Source organism: Nannobrachium achirus, assembly GCF_963921795.1.
Source record: "Nannobrachium achirus genome assembly, chromosome: 12".
Lineage (NCBI taxonomy): Eukaryota > Metazoa > Chordata > Actinopteri > Myctophiformes > Myctophidae > Nannobrachium > Nannobrachium achirus.
Window position 1 is genome coordinate 51,905,333 of NC_137832.1, and position 20,414 is coordinate 51,925,746.

Consider the following 20,414-nt stretch of genomic DNA (forward strand, 5'->3'; position numbering starts at 1 on the left):
GCAGAATCGTTGTATAATTTACAAACACACACACACACACACACACGCACACACACGCGCGCACACACACACACACACACACACACACACACACACACACACACACACACACACACACACACACACACACACACACGCAGAGAGAGAGAGGGGTCCTAACGGGTGAAAAAGCCTTGAAAATGGCACGCCTTGACACACATAATCCATACTGTATGCCTATGATTCTCAAATGCTTTCATTTCAAGGATACCCAGTTTGATATACTGTACTTCAGGTCACGTCTGGTTCCATGTGTACACTCTTAAGGGCGTACACTAGGGGTGTAACGATATAGTAACTGTATCGAAATATCGTTTTTAACTTAAAAAATCGAAGTATATCGAAATGAAAACGGATAAAATCGAATCGTATCGTTTTATTTTGTATCGTATCGAATCGGAGTGCAAAGAATCGATTGTATCGATACTACCTGCTTGTGCATTGTATTTAGCATTTTTAAGAAGAACATTTTAAAAGGAGGGGTTTAATTACTTTTCCTTTCCATATAGCTACACTGGTCTATCGACAAATGTGTGTAATCTCTGGGTTCATGACAAGGTGCAGGTTTGTCAATATACAATGACCATGTATTTGGCAGATAATCACTGTGTTTACTTATTTATATCCATAATAATATATGTTTCCCTTAAAAACCTGCACTATCCACACCTTTCACACAGATTTAATTTCTTTGCTAAATAGTTACTATATCGATTTTAAATCATTGAATCGAATCGTATCGTATCACCATGAATGAACCAATATCGTCCATGTATCGTATCGCCAACCATGTATCGTGATATGTATCGAATCGCTATTAAAATGTATCGTTACACCCCTAGCGTACACACACCGGCTGCGCACGGGCACTTCAAAACAGCCACCCCCATTATTTTCAAAGAACATACCCACATCGGCACGCAGGCGCGCGTCTGACTGCCTTGTCGGCCGCTCCGATACACCGCTGCAGGGGTCTTCAACATTTTCAGGCCAAGGACCCCTTAGTTGAGAGAGATGAAGCAGGGACCCCCACAACCTTTTCATAGATTCCATCTAGTTTCATTGTTTGACAGCACAATCATCTGTGTATTTTGGATTCATGTCAATTTGTGTTTTCAGATATTTAACCACTTGAACCGTCATAAACTTGACCTTTCACTCTGTACTTAGTCTGCTCTTTTTTTCCCTCTACACCAAACAAAGATTTGGAGGACCCCCTGCAGTAACTCTGTGGCCCACATAGGGGGTCCCGGACCCCCTGTTAAAGACCGTTGCACCACTGTTCTATTTTCCAGGCGTTGCCGCGTGGTGAAGATAGTCTGTGCGCCGGCGTCCGCAGCCGGTGTGTGCTCCCCTTTAGAGTTACAGACCTGCAGAGGTCAATTTTGGTTCCTACCAACAATTTAGCAGAAGACCCCCTGGCCCCTTGAACCCATTCAAGGACCCCCTGTGGGTCCCCGGACTGCACTTTGAGAACCGTAGCCATATGGAGTAGAGTCTTTGGTGTGCTGTTAAACCCACGCACAGTGTGTGGTGATTCATAATGCCCTGCTGTCTGTCATACAGTAGCAAAGCATTTATTATTTATTCAGCCTCTCTTCAGTCAGCTGCTATTTCACTGCAGCAAACAGCTATAGGAGGCAACCCTCTAATCTCTCTAACCTCTTTTCATGTCAGAGACCCCCACATTATTTGGCCGTGGACCCCCTCCCTCCTCCATCTGAAAACACTATGCAAGATCTTTGTTGTTAAAATGTTTTAAAAATATTCCACATTGTCAGAGATTTGAATAAATAGTAGCTCTAATAACCAGCCCTCTAATCTCTCTAACCTCTTTCCATGTCAGAGACCCCCACATTATTTTGCCGTGGACCCCCTCCTCCATCTGAAAACATTATGCAAGATTTGTGTTGTGCTTTAAAAATGTTCCAGATTGTTCGAGATTTGATGAAAATAGTGGCAAAACTTTGATAATCTGACATCCATTAGTCCGATTTAGGGTTAGGTTTAGGGCTAAGGTTAGGTTTAGGAATAGGTTTAGTCGTCTGACTAATTGGACGCCGGAACAACGCTACGCACCTGAAAATAGTAGCTAACCTACAAGTGCATGGCGACATGTTGTAAGCTTGTAGATCGGCTATTTTCAAATAGATCCTATATTAGCTAATTTTGCTGGGGGACCCCCCTGAAACCCCGTCAGGGAACCCCGGGGGTCACCCGGACCAAGCTTTGAGAACCACTGCTCTGTCTGAAGCCCTTCAGAAGGCTCGCTGCAGGCTAATGATGCTAATGTGACGCGATGAGCCACTGGCGAAACCCTTAGCTGGCTAATCAATACCGCCATGAAATAGGAGAGGGAGAGAGAGAGAGAGAGGGAGAGGGAGAGGGAGAGAATAGGGATGGATTCAATCACAGAGAAAAGGCTGAGATATATTAACCTAGAACGAAACAGGGGGAGACTGACGGGGAGTGACACGCAGCAAATGTTGTCGGGATTGGGACTCAAACCCGCGGCACATGTATAGGCATAAAAGAGATACTGTTAGAGTGGTTCCCATGACATCACAACATAAAATATATGTTATGCCCATACATAGAGATCCCTATCGAGTGGTTCCCATGACATCACAACATAAAATATATTTTATGCCCATACATAGATATCCCTATCTGAACCAGCCACACAGATATGGGCCATGTCTTGGCCATCTGGCCAGTGATATATATCGATGAAATCAGAGATCTTCATATATGGGCATAAAAGGGATTCTGGGGAATACCCATGTATGGACTTTTACATAGGTGATGTCACCTGTGATATCGCCTGTGATGTCACAGCGATGTGTCAGGGGAACCACAGTGTCAGGCGTGACCTTCAGAGGTACACGGATACGTGGACAAGATGTGCCAGACATCACAGTGACATCAGAGTATGATGTCAGAGCGGCAAACCCATAGACCGTAAAAATGTGTACACGTCTACACGGACATGGACAAGCTGTGACGGTTCTCATAGTAAACTTGCGACCTATGGTCGCAATTATATACTGTACATACAAAGGATGTCAAATATCCCAGAAATTCTGGAGAAAGGCAACGATGTGATGTTATGAAACAGCATTTATAGTAGTAATGTACAAACATGATGTTCCAACATGCAAAGCATCTGTGCAGCATGAACTGGAAGTAGCATGTCATGTTAATAAATTGAGTGAGGAAGGGAGGGAGAGAGAGAGAGAGAGCGAGAGAGTGAGCTGGTGTTTTTCCCTTGCTGATGTAAGCTGTCAGAGTTGGGCGTGTGGAGTCTGTGCCACAGCGGCTCAATGCTGCCCGGTGTGGCTGAAATCTATCACTGCACCGTGTGCCGGTTGGATGGGGCTGGAGAGAGAGAGAGAGAGAGAGAGAGAGAGAGAGAGATACATGCGAGAACAACAAGCTTGAGCAATGTGTCCCCGACGTTACACACACTCACACACACACACACACACACACACACGCTCCTGTCACTCACACAGCAGTGCCTACACCGAGGTACATGCGCTTGCGCCTGCTGTAAACAAACAAACACACTCACACACACATACTGGTTCAGTGACAGAGAAGAGCTGCAGAACAAAGTATGGTTCTACTGTTTTCCAGGGCTGACGCAGTGTCTTGAGGTCTGCTCTGCGTGTGTGTGTGCGTGCGTGCATGTGCGTGTGCGTGTGTGGCTAGCAGAAGCTAGCAGGAGCATGGCTGTGTGTGATAAGGCCTTTCTCAGTCATGACTTGGCTGTTTTGGTATCTTAGTTAGTTTTCACGTGGCTTTATCCTCCCACGTGTCGTTCTGTTCACAGTGATGTTCAGACAACAAGGAGTGCGAACCGGAAGTGTTAACCCGTTATGTTTGTCTTTCTCTTATACTGTCTGTCTGTCTGTCTGTCTGTCTGTCCTCTCTCTCTCTCTCTGTCTCTTCTCTCTCTTTCTGTCTGTGTCTCTTTCTCTGTCTGTCTCTCCCTTTCTGTCTCTTCTCTCTCTGCCTCTGTCTCTCTTTCTTTTCCCGGCTGTGGGGCGGCTATGGTTCAGGAGGTAGAGCAATCGTCTAATGATCCGTGGGTCTGCGTTTCAAATCCCGGCTCCACATGTTGAAGTGTCCTTGGGCAAGACACTGAACCCCACATTGCCTCCAATGAGTCGGTCGGTGCTAGCCTGCCACCATTGGTGTGTGAAAGTGGGAAGTGAGGACGCTGGCGTCGACAGTTTGCCGCTCCACTTCCCAATATGATTGAATGGATGAACCATTGTAAAGCGCTTTGAGCACTTGGAAAAGCGCTATAAAAATGCAATTCATTATGATTCTCTCTCAACAGGTGGTCTGTCCAGCTCGTCAGACGGCGCTCAGACGGTGTTCCGCTACAGTAAGGACCAGCGGCCCACCACCCTGCCCATCCAGCCCTTCACCTTCCACCACCAGTTTGCCTCCACCAAGCCCCCCCTCCAACCCAAAGCCCCCCAGCTGCCGCCCCTGTTCGCAGGCCACACTGCCTCAGGTAGGCATGGCAAAACATTACATTAAAGGGATATTTCACACTCAAAACAACTTTTGGTCATTTTATCATCTAATCAGGCTTTTATGAACACCCTGAACAGATTTTAATTTGCTTGATTCAATATTTGTTGTAAATGTTATCAGGCCCTCCCCATCCAGGGCCCCTCGCCATACACACCCATCGTAACTTCAAACTCCATTTTAACCATGATAGATTCATAAAAAAAATGTCATGTCAAGGACCCCCAAAATTATATGTATTTGGCCACGAACCCCCATCTCAAAATATGTTGTTCCAGGGACCCCCCAGAAGCAAATATTTGAGTTACAAATGTAATCAATTTCTTTTTCAAAAATAGCAGATCTACAAGCTTGCAGCGCGGCACTCGGTTCCGCGCTGTGAGCTTGTAGATCTGCTATTTTTCAATAGTTAAAGCAGTAAATAATTCTAGGCCTATAAATGGGTTCATGATGGTGACGTCCCTCTAGGCTCAGGTATGCAGCCCAGGACCACCTCTGGATGCTCTGGAGGTCTGGCAGCCGGGGAGGAGAGCCAAGACGCCGCTCACAACGCGCACACATTCCAGCAGGGCGGCGCCACCGCTGCAGGTAGGCCTCCCCGCCCCAACTATTACACATAATCACCTGATTTCCATCATTTGAGATAATCATAATAGTCAGGATGTTCAATTCTCCTGTTGAAATATAGTGAAAACAGCTGATTTACAAGCTCATCGTGCGATGTGTTGTGAGCTTGTGCTGTAGATTGACTTTTATTTCTTCCTATCTTTGAAATGTAATTTTGAAAGTATATATATATATATATATATATATATATATATATATATACGGCCTGCTCTGGCTTTGGTACATTACTTATTTTGATTGTTATTGCTGTAACATTGCGTCAGTCATTTGTTTGACATATTTAAGTAATTTGTGATTTTTAATTCATATGTTCCAGTGGTCAATTCCTCTAAAAAAGGGTTAGGGTTAAATTATGTTAAATTATGAATTGCTAGTAATCTTTAATTAACTCAAACCTTTCATGATCGTTCGCAGGCCTAGCGGCGGCGGCGGCGGGCCCTCCGCCCGGGTCGGTGCGACCCTCGCCTCTGGGGAGCTATTCCCCCGTCCGTCTCCAGGGAGCGCCCTGCACCAGCTCTGGGAGCTGCTCCACCTGCACCCCCAGCCCGGGGCGGCCCCCCCGCAGCCTGTCCTGCCCCGTGTCGGCCGGCCTCGCGCCCCTCCTCCTCCACACCACCCCACCTCCCCCAGCGCTGACAGCCAAGCCCCAAACTCCCCCTCCTCCACCTCTCGGTAGGCCCATGAGTTATTACATAATCGCTTGATCGCTGTGGTATTTCAGTTGTATATATCGTCTCTGTCGAGTGGAATCCATTCCTCACTCACTTTTCAGGATTCAAATTAAGAAATGGCTTAAGGAGCCGAGCTGCAAGCTCGAAACCTGAAACTTTCAAGCTTGCGGATCTGCTACTTTTATTTTTATACTTTATATTTTGTGTGATGCTGCAGTATGATAAAGTAGGGTGGTTTTCATGCATTTGTGTTTAAAAAAGAAAAAAACGTAAAATAAATAGCTTATGACTAGGAATGGGACGGTATGAATATTTCGGCCTTATTTCTGTATGAAATTATGAACTATATGGCCTGTCTAGGCCATAGTAGTAGTGCAATCATGACATTTCCTTGTGCATTATAAGTTATTAGAAGTACATTTTTGTTTAGAAAGCCTAAAAGGCACTCAAAAATGTTATTTATATTTATATGTTCCACTGTTCAATGCCAAAAATACATTGAAATCGTTAAGGGATGTTCACACTAAAGTACTATAACTAGTATAATGATATAGTTTAGAAAATCGTTCTAACTCAAGTGGATGTCATAGTCCGCACAGCTGTCTCTCTGTCTCTCTCTCCCTCCCGCTCTCCTTCTCTCCTTCTCACAAGCTCATATGAGCTTGTAGATCTATTATTTCTTAATAGCCAAAGAAAACTAAAATGACACAGTATACTTTCCCAGTTTTGAATGGGTTAAACGCAATTATTAGTACGACAATCAATCTTAAAGTGCTGTCCATGTTGTTGCCAGCCCTGCCCCTGTGTGTGAAGAGAGGTGTGGTGCCCCCCATGCTGCCCCCCGTGCAGGGCCACTGCTGCCACCACACGGGGGTCCCCAGCGACAACCTGAGTCCCCTGGCACGCATGGACCCCGCCAAGCCGCTGGACGCAGCCAGGACACACAATGGTACAATCCTTAAGTTATTTAAGTTTTTTTATTTTCACAGTGAATAAAATCACCAAGAAAGAGGTGTCACGTACCAAATGAACAGTATGATGTGAAATTATCGCGTCACATTTTCTCTAAAACATATTTTCTTTCAACCATAAAATAAGGAGGACCAGACAATGGGTCCTATTTCTCAAAATTGTACTATACAGTGGGGACTTTTGGCCCTCTCAGGTATAGTACTAATACGTAGTCTACGTATGTACGCACGCACACACGCACGCACACACGCACGCACACACAAAAATTTGGTTGATCTCTACTGTCTTTTCTGCTTCCGCTCATCTTTGTTCTCCTATGTTACCTTCTTTTCTATAAGCCATGGATTTCAGTGTTTGTTGGTCTTTTGTCTTATAAGTGAATTCAATTGGACAATTTTTCTGTTTGTTTTTTTATTTTATTTTTTCAGCTACAGTAGCTTAAGTGAGCCATTGTTAGTCACAACAGTTGTAGGCATTAGTTCCTATACCTTAAAGCTGCAAGTCAGGTTCCAATCCCATGGTTGTGACACAAAACGTACGGATGGCAGGTTTTAAGGAAGGGAACTGTTCTGTACGATAGAGAAGCCCGATGCTTAATCACAGACTTGTTCTTCTCTTTCTTTCCTCTTTCCGCTTCTCATCCCTCGCATGAACAACTGTCATCTCTGCTCCCTCCCCCCCCCACCCTACGGTTAAACTCCCATTCCTTCCATTCTCTGTCTCTCACCATACCTCCCTCTCCATCCATCCATCCATCCATCCATCCATCCATCCATCCATCCAACCTATACCACACTCTTCCTCCCCCCTCCATCAAAAAAAGCCCACCACCTGTCACCGCAGGCTCTGAAATGGAGGGAGTACCGGCGTCGAAACCCCCTAGGGGTGGAGAGGGTCTCAGAGAGGGTCTCAGGTGGCCCAGTGAGCCTGGAGCCCCGGAGCGGCGGGGCTCAGCGCTCTGCCAGACGCAACGTCTTCGACTTCCCCTCCGTCTCTTCTTCCAGCCTGGGGCCGGCGGGACGGACCAATGGTGCTCCTCCTTCTACTGTCCATCTGTAGTACACTTATGATGTTTGACCCACAGCCGTAGTGATAGTGTGCTGTGTAGATCAGGGGTCTTCAACGTTTTCAGGCCAAGGACCCCCTTAGTTGAGAGAGAGATGAAGCAGGGAACCCCACAACCTTTTCATGGATTCCATATAGTTTTCATTGTTTGACAGCGCGATCACCAGTGTATTTTGGATTCATGTCAATTGAGATATTTAACCACTTGAACCGTCAATATTTAATGAACTTGACCTTTCACTCTTAGTCTACTTAGTCTACTCTTTGTCCCCTCTACACCAAGGCTCTTTGCCGAAAATAGCCGATCTACAAGCTCACAAGGCCTCGCAGCGCGAGTGAGCTGTGAGCTCACTTGTGAGCTTGTAGATCTGCTATTTTTGGCTAAAATTCTCCGAATATGGACACTAGGGTTCAAGTGGTTAATATAAAAAATTTGAAAAAATTAATTTCTATCACTCAAAGATTTGGAGGACCCCCTGTAGTAACTCTGAGGACCCCCTAGGGGTCCCGGACGCCCTGTTGAAGACCCCTGGCTGGTGTAGATCAACGGTTCTCAAACTTTTTCATTTCACGGTCTAACATGAGGATGTTCAATGAATGCACTCTGTAGCCCTTACGTGCACAACACTGCACCTTTCCACCTACTATACCTGTACCTGTCTTTATATTTGAATTTCTCTTGGCCCGTTTCTCTGTTTCTGCTGTGCTTGCTATGAAACTAATTGTAGAAGTGTAAGCACTTTACTTTTTTCAGAATCGTGCCAAATTCACTCACGATTTTAACACAACTCATCACTGGTCCAAATAGTTTCCACTCTGAAGAGCTTTTCTGGTTTTCCGATTTTCTCTTTCCTTTTCTCCAATTCTAAAATAAATCGATGCTTTGCAAGTTTGAATGAGTCAGTGAGAGGTTCTAAATGTCGGTTTTGATAGATTTTCAGTTAATTGCAACGCCCGTCGGCCCGTACTGCTGAGGTACTTAGATAATTTGATGTGTGCTTACGTGCCTGTGTGTTTGTGTGTTTCAGGAGGGAGCCAGCCGTCCAGGCAGCAGCAGCAGAGCTACAGTGACTTCCTCCCAGACTACTTCTCCCTGGCTGAGAGGCCGCCAGAGGAGTTCTGCCTCTCCCCAGACTTCTCCTCCGCCTCCGCTTCGTCCTCACAAACACACATCTCTGTGGACCTGGCCCAGAAGAGAGGTGAGACCAGGGGAGTCACAAGGGAGGGGGGGGGATGTGGGACTGAGTTACTAGGGCCCAAGGTGGAGGGGGCCTTATTTATTTCATGCTTTAGCTATTGAAAAATAGCAGATTTACAAGCTCACAGCGTGGCACAGAGTGCGGCAGCTGCAAGCTTGTAGATCTGCTATTTTTGAAAAAGTTGTGAAAATGTGTGCAAATCTTTGAATATATGTATTTTTAAAGCGAACGTTTGTAACTCAAATTTTGCTTCTGGGTGGTCCCTGGAACTAAATACTTTGAGATGGGGGTCTGTGGCCAAATACATATCATTTTGGGGGTCCTTCACATGAAAAGGTTTGAGAACCACTGACAGCTCACAATCACATCAAGGACAGGGGTGAAAACATAACCGTAGAAATAATCAACTGGAATTGAGAGCAAAATCCGGGGACTTCAGTACTATAACCTGAATTTACGATCCTCTTAGTCTCTGGGCCAACAGGCTTACTTGACAATTTAACAATGCAATTGACCTTGATTTTGTTTCTGCTCCACCCATCCCCTCTGTTTCTGCTCCACCCTCTCCACCCCCTCAGGTTTGGTGAAGGCTGTGAACACGGCAGTGGATCTGATCGTAGCTCACTTCGGCACCAGTCGAGACCCTGACGTGAAGGTATGTACAGCTAGCCTGACACTTCAGTCCGCACATCACCACCCCCTGCTGGTGGGTGGTGTGTAGTGTGGACTGAAGCTGCACACATTTTAATCTATTTCGAAAGCGCCCAAAGAGCGGGCGCATTGAATGGGCCAATCAGGGTTGTATGCTTGGGGCACGTGGTGTGGCTGCTCCGGTCCCAGCCCCCTCCAAACAGAGCTCTTGAGCTCACGTGAGACTCGCTCGTGGACTCTGATTGGTGTCCTCTGCCCACGTGAGAGTCTAGTGGACTCTGATTGGTCCGTGAAAACTGTCATGGCGGAGTCAGACTCGACTCGTATTATTTTAATAAACTATGAAATAGTGCCGTTTCTTCACGTTTTAATACCATTTTGCACTAACGTAAACATGCAGACATATAATATGTTATGAGAAATAACGTATTTTTGCAATGTCACGCCACGTCGCCGTCGTGTGTGTGTGTGTGTGTGTATGTGTGTGTGTGTGTGTGTGACGTCAATAGGCTTTAGCCCCCCCCCCCCCGCCGAAATAGAATGTCTGCCCTCAATTTCAGACTCTCATCCCGAAGTGAAACGTAGTGTGAGATGTCTGGCGCTCGCAGTCAGGCAAATGTACAGCATGACTGGCGACAGAACACTTAGACTTATGGAATAGCAATAAATTCATATAGAGATTGCAGACATCACCACAAATCGGCCTAATTTTGTGCTTTGTTTAAATTGATTTATCACAAACAACCAATGAAATCCACTATTATTTGACTACCCAACCCTGAATTGTTTTTGAAGATTCATCCAATGCCTGTCCATCCACATATGACACTTGTTATAAGTGTTCTATTGTATGCAACCATTAATTTATTAACCACTTTCAATGTCCCTATTTTGGGAATGTCATTCTAGGTGAACATTTTCAATAATATTTTCTTCACGAGCATTGAGAGCTTGTATATCCACTATTTTTGCTATTTCAGAAATGGTAACTTATTTTTTGCCAGCCACTATGTCTTGTCTGAAATGATGCCTCTCCTCCCATGCAGGCTAAGTTGGGGAACAGCTGGGTGAGCCCCAACGTGGGCCACCTCATCCTGAAGTACCTGTGCCCGGCCCTGCACGCCGTGCTGCAGGACGGCCTGAAGGCCTACGTTCTGGACCTGATCATCGGCCAGCGCCGCTGCCAGCCCTGGAGCGTGGTGGAGGCAGCCACGCAGCTAGGTGAACAGCACCGTCAGCTGTATTGTCTACAAAAATATCTAAATACACATATCATATCCATCCAGTACAGTATGTACATGAGGTTAGACATAAGGTGCTTCAACATAGCAGCAGCAGGTATTCGGCATTAAGGTGATAAAACGAATATCAAAAATGTTATGGGCGGTTGGAAAGCAATCCAGTGCAAATTGGCTGTAGCATTCGAAGATTGTGAAAAGGTTGTTCAAACATATTAAATTAATATGTTTGAACTCTCTACTTCCGCTTCCTACTTGCTCAGCTACAGGAATACCGTTATGTACTGTATTATCTTTGGGTGGAAACCACTAGCCACTGTTTTGAGTGAATGGAAATGTGTTACACTTTCATCACAATGAACGGTGATGTACATTGTAGGGACAAACCAGTGGTGACTGCTTCCCTTGATATGCAAAATACATTTGCATGATAAACATATATGCAAGCACTCGACATAAGTGTTATTATTTTGACTGTGGTGAAAACCCGGGACAATTTAGTGAATGTTGAAAACTGGGAAGTTTTTAGAGATATTTAGTCAGGACTTCCGGCTTGAAACCGGGACAAACCCGGCCAAAGTGGGACGTAGGGACGGGACGATAATCGTTAGTATTGTTTATCATGATAAAAAAACATTCACAATAATGGTATCGGGGAGATCTACAAGCTCACAACGTGTCGCGTTGCGAGCAACTTTTTGGCAAATGTTCCCCCCCTGGATAATGGATGTTGGGGATATTTGGATTATCGCGGTAATACTAATCGTGACATGAGTGGACGTGTGGTCACTGTTCTCTCTATGCGTGTCTCTTTCAGGTCCGTCCACACGTGTTCTCCACAGCCTGTACTCCAAGGTGAGCCAGTACTCAGAGCTCACCAGCCACAGCATGAGACTCAACGCCTTCATCTTCGGCCTGCTCAAGTAAGTCCTCACCTTCACCAGCCTCTTTGTTTCCAGAGCTATTTTTTTTACTTTTTCAGAGCCAAGTCCAAGTAATAAAGCAAATGTACATTGAGTTTCTCAGGGTTGTAAAGTAGCTTGCTCCAGGTGTTGACTTAGTGGTGCCGGGGGAGTCGGTAGAGCTGTCGCCTCACAGTTAGAAGGTCATGCGTTCGATTCCCGGTTGTGGTTTGGCAGCCAAGGAATGTGTGTACACAGTTTGGCATGGATAGGGGACACGGTGCCGGAGATAAGAGTAGGGCCAAAACCCCATTTGAAAAGATGTTATGCCAGGGACCCTCATAAAAGTAGATTTGTCAATCAGATTTGTTGAAAGTAGTTGATCTTCAAGCTCACAATACGATGCATCGTGAACTTGTAGATTACAGCATTTTTTTAATGGGGCTTGACAGGACAATCATCATACATTTAATCACAGAGACTAATAAACAAATGCACATTACTGTATTGGCTTCTTAAGAGCTGTTTTAAATGGGTGTTACACTTTGAGGAACAGAGTGAAACTCCTTACTGTCAGCTGAAAAGAAGTGACAGTGGATTCATTTCTGGACAGTGGTTACAATGCCATACCTAGGACCAACCAGCAGGGGTCAGTCATAGCCTGGCGTTGTCAGACTCTGGCCACTGCCATGAGTGTCTGGCAACTCGAGGCTAGGGAAATCAGGGAAGTGGCATAATGACTAAAATGGGAGGTTTTTATTAACAACCCCCCAAAAAAAGAAGGTGGTCAGAAGCCTTTTGGAGACATTTTATAGAATTTTGCCTACTGACGAGCAGGTTGGTGCCTTGCATGTTTGTCTCCGCCGTTTGGGTGTTTGACTTTGTTTATGTGTGTGCGTGCGTGCGTGTGTGTACAAGTTACTTACTTTGAATATTATTACAAAACATACATTAAAGGGATATTTCACTTTCAAAAAAACTTTTGGTACTTTTATCATCTAATCAGGCTTTTATGAACACCCTGAACAGTTTTTTTGATGTCACCAGAAAAAATAATGGGTGTTTTTAATGAATCTATCTTGGTTAAAATGGAGTTTGAAGTTATAATGGGTGTGTATGTGGAGAGAGGCCCTTCCACCGCTCCCTGTTGGAAGTGGAATATCCCTTTAACCACTTCAGCCATGTTTAAACTTCGGCTCACAACGCGTCGCATCTACAAGCTCACAACTCATCGCGATGCCGATGCGACGTGTTGTGAGCTTGCAGATCTTCTATTTTCAAAAGAAACTTTTACTTTTGGTATACTGTAAGTGTACTGTAAGTACATGTTGATGCCAATACGTTTGTACTTTTACTCAAGTAAATTCTGATTACCTGACTTTTAATGTGTTTCTTCATTGCAGTATTGATACTTTTACTTAAGTAAGAACATATAGTGCTTCATCACTGCCCAACATACAGTGGTCACAAGACAAATAACACCAATTATATTTGCAACTTTGGCGCATCACACATGGACTTAACACTTTACACATCTGTCTCTCCTTTTCAGCCTGAGATCTTTGGAATTCTGGTTCAATCATCTCTACACACATGAAGGTAGGACTCCAGGGTTTCTTATCGCTTTTGTACTTTAGCTACTAAAGGGGGATGGACGTTAAAGGCTGACTTTGCACTGTAGTTTGTTTTCCGATCCAGGTTAGAAACTACAGCACACCTAACAAACATTGAGGTCTTGGCCTTAATGCAACTAGGTTAAGTCTGTTAAACAAACAGCAGTGATTTACATTGGTGATCTTATGTCAAGTCCATAAGATGGTCACATATTTGGGCAGGTCACATTTTTCACTGTTGAGATTGGGTAACTGGTCCGATATACATCACTGGCCAGATAGCCAAGAATTGGCGCGACCTCACCCTTTAGGGCGAGGTTGCATGTCGCCCTGAGGCATCTTACTAGTTTATTTCGGTTCGGCTCTGTCTAAACTATGATATGGCGTCATTCGGAGCCGAATCAATGACGTTGCCCGATCCTCTGAATGACGCCATATCATAGTTTAGACAGAGATGAAACCGAAATAAATTAGAGTTTGAATCGACCCTAAATCCTTCTAAGGTTTTTGAAAAACGTACATTTTCCTTCCATTTCCTCGTCCTCAGACGTGGTGGCGGCGCACTACAACGCGTGGGGTTTCCTGCCCATGTCTCAGGGGGCGTGCCGGCCTCTCCTGGAGGAGCTGCTGCTCCTGCTGCAGCCGCTGTCGCTCCTCCCCTTCGATCTGGACCTGCTGTTCGAGCCCCACCTCCTCCAGAAGGGCAAGGAGCAGCTCCGCCGCAAGGAGCTGCTGTGCTCTGCGGGCCGGCAGGGCACCGACCAGTCCGCGCGCAGCTCCACCTTCCAGCTCATGAGAGGTTGGAGCACCGCCGCGGTGCCGGGCGAAGCGGCGAGGGAGGAGGAGGCGGAGGCCACCGCCGACGGGAGGAGGGAGAGGGCGGGGCTCAGACGAGATGGAACGTGGCCCAGGGCAGCAAGGTTGTTGTTCATGGTTTTGAAATTGTCATTCATTTTTATTCAATTTCTGTTAGTTTTAATAAGTATTTATTTAGGGTGTGCTAGTTTGTATTAGTTTTAGGGGGCGGCTCAGGGGTAGAGAAACCGTCATTAGAGCACGAAGGGTTCCCGAAGGGTTCCCAGTTCGAATCTGAGCTCCCCCTGAGCTAATGTCGAAGAGTCCTTGAGCAAGACTCTGAACCCTTAGTTGCTCCCGGTGAGCAGGTTGGTGCCTTGCATGGTTTCCTCCGCCATCGGTGTATGAACATGTGTGTGAATGTAATGCACAATCTATGTAAAGCGCCTTGGATAAAAGCGCTATATAAATGCACCATTTAGTAGCCGTTCTTTATCACTAATGTATTTGTTGGGTGCGAGATTCATGATGTCAGACAAAAGTACCCATTGGTAAACCATTTCATGAAAATTCATAGTTAAAACTGACACAGTTAAACAAATAAAGATAGATTTCATATACAACCAAAACACTGTACCGGAATACATTTACAAATTGATATTTGATTACAGTTAGTTAATCTTGCTTTGAATTTTTAATTTTAGGCCGTTTTAGTTAACTGTTAATCCCGTTGCAGGACGGAAGGTGTGGGATCCAGACGAGAGGGTGTGGGACTGCCGTCGGGCCCGAGGAGTGACAGAGCAGCGACGGACAGCATGGAGGCTGGGCTGCCGCTGGTTGACACTCAGGCCATGATGGAGTTAGGCTTCACTAATCTATGGAAGGAGAGGGGGGCGAGTGGACAGAGACTGAAAGGTATGCACATTACCCTGTTAACTGCCAAGAAGGTATATTGTTTTTTAACCACTTTAGCTATTAAGACCTGGAACGCATTTCAACTATTATATCATGCTTTAACTATTAAAAAAATAGCAGATATACAAGCTCACAGCGTGGCACTCGGTGCCGCGCTGCGAGCTTGTAGATCTGCTATTTTTGAAAAATCGTGGAAATTTGTGCGTGTTTTTGAATACTTTGACCCGATTCTATAAATGTCTTCTTTTGAAAAACGCATGTTTCTATGCCAGTGGTTCTCAATTTTTTTCATGAATGATATGTATTTGGCCTCGGACCCCCATCTGAAAATATGTTCAAGATTTTTCAAAAAAAAATAGCAGATCTACAACCTCGCAAGCTTTCGCTTGTATATCTTGTATATAAAATAATTCCAGGTCTTAATGGGTTAAACCATTAAGACCCGAGGAGGCTGATTCTACAGATGCCCTCTAAAATCAGTGGTTCTCAAACTTGATAACCTGGGGGTTCCTGGCACAAACTCTTTTCAGATGGGGTTACACGGCCAGGTCGCTGACATGAAAATGTTTGAGAACCACTGGATTAGACTGCGTGTGTCTTACCTGTACTTTTTAACCTTATTTTATGTCTATTATACAGTATATATTTATTACAATCCAGTATTCTCACTATTATTATCTTGCTGTATGTTATATTGCTGCCGGTCTTAATTGTTAGGTAATTGTTGGTGGGACATGTTCCGCACATGTCACACCAACAATTACCTAGTGTGAGTGAGTGACAAATAAACCCTCTCATCTTGATTCTCCCAAGGTGTGGGAGGAGAGAGCCAAGCAGAACGCCAGGATGGAGAGAAGGAGCGGAGGAAGGAGAGAGAGAGGGACTCGGCGGAGGAGGAGGGCCGTCAGAGGCAGGAGCGACAGGCTGGCTGGTGGTACCAGCTCATGCAGTCCTCTCAGGTGATCCTGAACGCTGCTGCCTTACTAATACCAAGACAGTGGAGCATATTGCCCCAGTCCTTAGATCTCCCTTCATGTCAAATAATGAATAAAGCATCGCTTTATAAAGCAATATCTCTGTGCAAATATCACCGGTATGTTTTATGGCCCCAGACTCGGCAATAAACATGTGGAAGCAGGGTTCTGTTTTTATGCACCATATTATCTGGAACAAACTCCCAGCAAATTGCAGGTCTGCTGCAACTCTCAGGCCTTTTAAATTGACCTGCCTTTTGAGATGGCCTTTTATTGAGATTTTTTTCTGCACTGTAATTTTACTTATGTTTCCTTATGTATTTACTTATTTCGTTTTTACTGATTTCAAATGTCTCTGTGTATGGATAGGTGTTTGAATTATTATTATTTCTTATTTGTTTTTGACTGAATTCAAATGTTGTTTTTATAATGTGTTTCCTTTGTTTCAATGTCCTATTGTAAAGCGCGTTGAATGAATTGTCTTGTTAAACATATCATGAACTTGCCTCGCCTTGCCCAGGTGTACATCGACCAGTCCACGGAGGGCTCCAAATTTGTGAAGAGCGAGAAGAGGAGGAAGTCGTCGGAGAGGCGGCCGTGTCAGCTCCCGCCCACCAGAGAGGGAGTGGTGGAAGGGGCAGAGGCCAGCAGCCACCAAGGGGAGGAGCACGGAAGAGGTCGCGGTTTGTCGGCAGCGGCGGCCGGGGGAAAGCCTTCGTGGATGGGCAGCCCCCCGGAGTCGGTGCTCACCCGGGACAAAGAGACAGCGGGGGCTCCGGGGGCTACAGAGACTGCCTCCCTACAAAGCAGCGGCCCCGCACAGGGACAGGGCCTGCGCTGGGGCAGGCTGTTTGGGTCAACGACGACAGGCTCTCCGTCCAGGACCGAGGGACCCGAAAAAAGGGCCACAAAACCTCAGAGGAGCAGGTGAGTGTTTGGGTCCGATCCCCATTAGTGCAAAATCATGAAATCAACTTGGAAAAACTTGATGAACTGATGAGAGTTTTTATAAAAGAAATCAACAAAACAAAACAAAAAGACCTGGAATGCATTATTACTTTAACCATTATTTTATGCTTTAACTATAAAAAATTGCAGATATACAAGCTTACAGCGTGTATTTGTGTTTACTTCCTGAACGCTGAAAGCCTCTTAGTCAAAAGGCCCAGTCGAAAAACACAGATTAAATGACATCATATAATCATCCCCTCCCCTTTTACCATACACCCAACACTGTGGGTGTGGCTAACTTCAGCTGGGTCACCACCCACCTGACAACCAGGCATACCTAATGAACTGGTGGGTGTGGCCACATAAAAACACAATTTTAACTATTTCTGACACTACTCCTAGTACAATCATAATACCTGATCATCGTGTTTTAGGGGAGAAAAAAATCATGGCACTGCATCTTTAATGGGTTAAATGTGAACACTAGCAGATTCAATTGCCACTGACACTCCACATTGTTGTATTTTTCTTGCTCTCATTGAAAACACCAGGCCTCCATCGGGTTGGCTTGGCCTGGACAGGTCTGTCCTGGACCTGGTAGCACAGACCATAGGAGCAGGGAAGAAGTCTTCACCCGTACCTCCTCCAACCCAAACTCCACCTCCACAACCACAACCACCGGCTGTACAAACCACTCACAAAACCAAAAACTCTCTGTGGTAAGTACTGTAGGGCTTCAACTATGGATTCTTTTTTTTTCTTAGCGATTATTCTATCGATTAGTTTTTCAATAAATCAAACTAGCCTACAGCCCCTTGGTGTGAAGCAGACAGACGCTTGTTGACGCCCATTTGTGATGTAAATCGCATCACAGGACAAAGCCGCATACAGGCCAAAATTTGGGGAAATATTTTAAACATTTGGGGATTATGAGAAGTAGAGACACATTTGAAGGTGATAAAGTTGATGTTGGGCAAGGTACATGCGTTATTGATTTTTGTATTATGTTTTTTAGACAATTGAACAACTGCTGAACGTGGAGTTACAGATGGAAACACACACAAACACACGGGGCGATTCTAATTAAGGTTGTGGGATAACACAGAAGCTGTTTTGAATGTGTTTATAAACAAATATTGATCAACAAATCGATTAACCACTGAGGCCAAAAATAGAGAAAAGTGGAAATATTCTCGTTGTTTTAGAATTTTCGGAACGTTTAAAAAATTTTCACCTATGATGGCGTTGTCCAAATCTTGTAATCGATTATTTTAGTACATCGTTGATTTAATTTTCATAATCGATTAGACCAATTAGTTCAATTAACTGTTGGGATATTCCACTCGATATTTAGATATTTGATATTCATTTTATCAGACACTCCCTATCCAGGGACCATTCCTATACAAACCCAGTGTAACTTCAAACTAGATTCATCAAAAACACACGTCTTTTTTCTGGTGACTCACATACTACACTCCTAATAAGTGAGCTTGCCATGTTTTTTCAATAAACGTATTTATTTATTTTATAAAATGACCAAAAGTTTTTTTGCAAGTGGAATAGCCCTTTAACAACCCCCGACTCATTGCCCCTGTGTCTCTAACCACCAGTGAGGTGCGAGCGCTGTGCCACCACATAGCGACCGAGCCCGGCCAGCTGAGCTTCCACAAGGGCGACGTGCTGCGCGTCCTGAGCAGGGCCGACCCCGACTGGCTGCTGTGCTCCCTGGGCGCTGGCCGGGGCCTCGTCCCCATCATCTACGTCACCCTCGCCGGCATGGACGACAGCAGAGGAGAGCCGCCCGCCGAACCAGGCCAGCGTTGAACCGAGACCGTCCGATCCCAGAGAGAGGCTCAGAGGACGAAGGCAGACAGCGACGAATAGAACGAGGGAGTTCCTTGCCACGCAAAGCAGTGGTTCTAAGAACGTTTTCTTTTTCTGTTTCAAGGACGTCCCAGTTTGGTATGCATTTAGACGCCCCTATAACTCTGAGAGTGTGCAGGGTTCCCGTTTTGCACACTGTCAGAGTTATATAGACCTGTAAGGGTCCTATCCAGTTTCATAACTATCAATCTTTTAGCAGGGGGACCCCTTCCGGAAGGACCCCTGTGGGCTGGTCCTTGGACGACACTTTAAGAACCACTGGCATACAGAAACTCCCAGTTTTGACTGAGCTTACGGAGACTATGGCTGGTTTAAATGGGATAAGAGTTCAAAGAGGATGATTGGACAAAACAACAACAACAACGACACATTATTGGAAGCGTGGATGGTGTACAGACCACATGCCAGGAAAGCATGCAGGCACAAAACACACAAACGTATATCTACTCCCAATGGAGAATCCAGTCCAGAATGCATGCATACATCCCTAAGACCAAAAGACGAGACGATAAACAAGACTGTCCCATTCCCACACATCCTTAATTAGAACACATCCTTTTAAAGGAGTAGTTCACCCCCAAAATGAAAAATTTCTATTTATTAGTCCAGTTCATAAAATACAAACAAATTTTGTTTGTATTTGTCGCATTCCTAAGACAAAAAGAATATTATAGTAAATGTACCCCCATTGATTCTGGATGGGGACCCAAATGCATGGACCTGGATGGGTATCCAAATACAAGGCCCTGGATGGGGACCCAAATGCATTTTTGTGAGAATCAATCGGGGTAAATTTACTACCGGTATAATCAGTTTTTTTGTCTTAGGAATGCGAAGAATACAAAACAATATTATTAAACTCAAGTCTCCATGGTGTGACTAATCGATAGAAAAAATGTCATTTTGGGGGTGAACTACTCCTTTAATAGAATGAGTTGGAGGTTAGCCACAGACTGTAGTAGATATATACTGTATCTACCTACAATGCCTACCATTCACATATACGTACATACACATACAGTACAATATTATTCACAGTACCCGTGCCACACTTTGAATGCAACTCTTAAAGCAAAAATGACACTGGTAGAGGTTTGGTGAGATCTGGTAGATATTATTGGTGAGATATCCTCAATAGTTGATTAGAAATTGATATTCCAATATAATCTCCTCCTTGACTTATATTGCACAGTGAAATAGGTCTCAATGTTTTATGTTTACCACATAAAAGAAACAAAACCGGTTTTGCCAAGTTATAACATTACAAACCCGGTACAGCATTTCTTTTTCTTAAAAAACAAAAACTGGTCAGGATCCTCAGATCCAGATCAGAATATTTAAACATGAGATTATTTTTAGAATATCAG

General features: G+C 44.8%; 1 protein-coding gene across 1 annotated transcript in view; it reads left to right on the forward strand.

The window, feature by feature from the left end:
* Positions 1-18,987, forward strand: part of rusc2 (RUN and SH3 domain containing 2) — a gene marked incomplete at both ends in the record, with an annotated part of 29,125 nt that extends 10,138 nt beyond the window's left edge. The window contains 16 exons of the mRNA XM_080738738.1: positions 4,388-4,567; positions 5,056-5,175; positions 5,629-5,886; positions 6,679-6,834; positions 7,681-7,887; positions 8,951-9,121; positions 9,700-9,776; positions 10,819-10,993; positions 11,828-11,933; positions 13,465-13,511; positions 14,073-14,445; positions 15,057-15,235; positions 16,049-16,194; positions 16,730-17,136; positions 17,712-17,879; positions 18,774-18,987. Of these exons, the coding sequence (XP_080594864.1) occupies positions 4,388-4,567; positions 5,056-5,175; positions 5,629-5,886; positions 6,679-6,834; positions 7,681-7,887; positions 8,951-9,121; positions 9,700-9,776; positions 10,819-10,993; positions 11,828-11,933; positions 13,465-13,511; positions 14,073-14,445; positions 15,057-15,235; positions 16,049-16,194; positions 16,730-17,136; positions 17,712-17,879; positions 18,774-18,987 (2,984 nt within the window). The remainder of the gene's footprint in view (positions 1-4,387; positions 4,568-5,055; positions 5,176-5,628; positions 5,887-6,678; positions 6,835-7,680; positions 7,888-8,950; positions 9,122-9,699; positions 9,777-10,818; positions 10,994-11,827; positions 11,934-13,464; positions 13,512-14,072; positions 14,446-15,056; positions 15,236-16,048; positions 16,195-16,729; positions 17,137-17,711; positions 17,880-18,773) is intronic.
* Between the last annotated feature and the right edge of the window lie 1,427 nt (positions 18,988-20,414).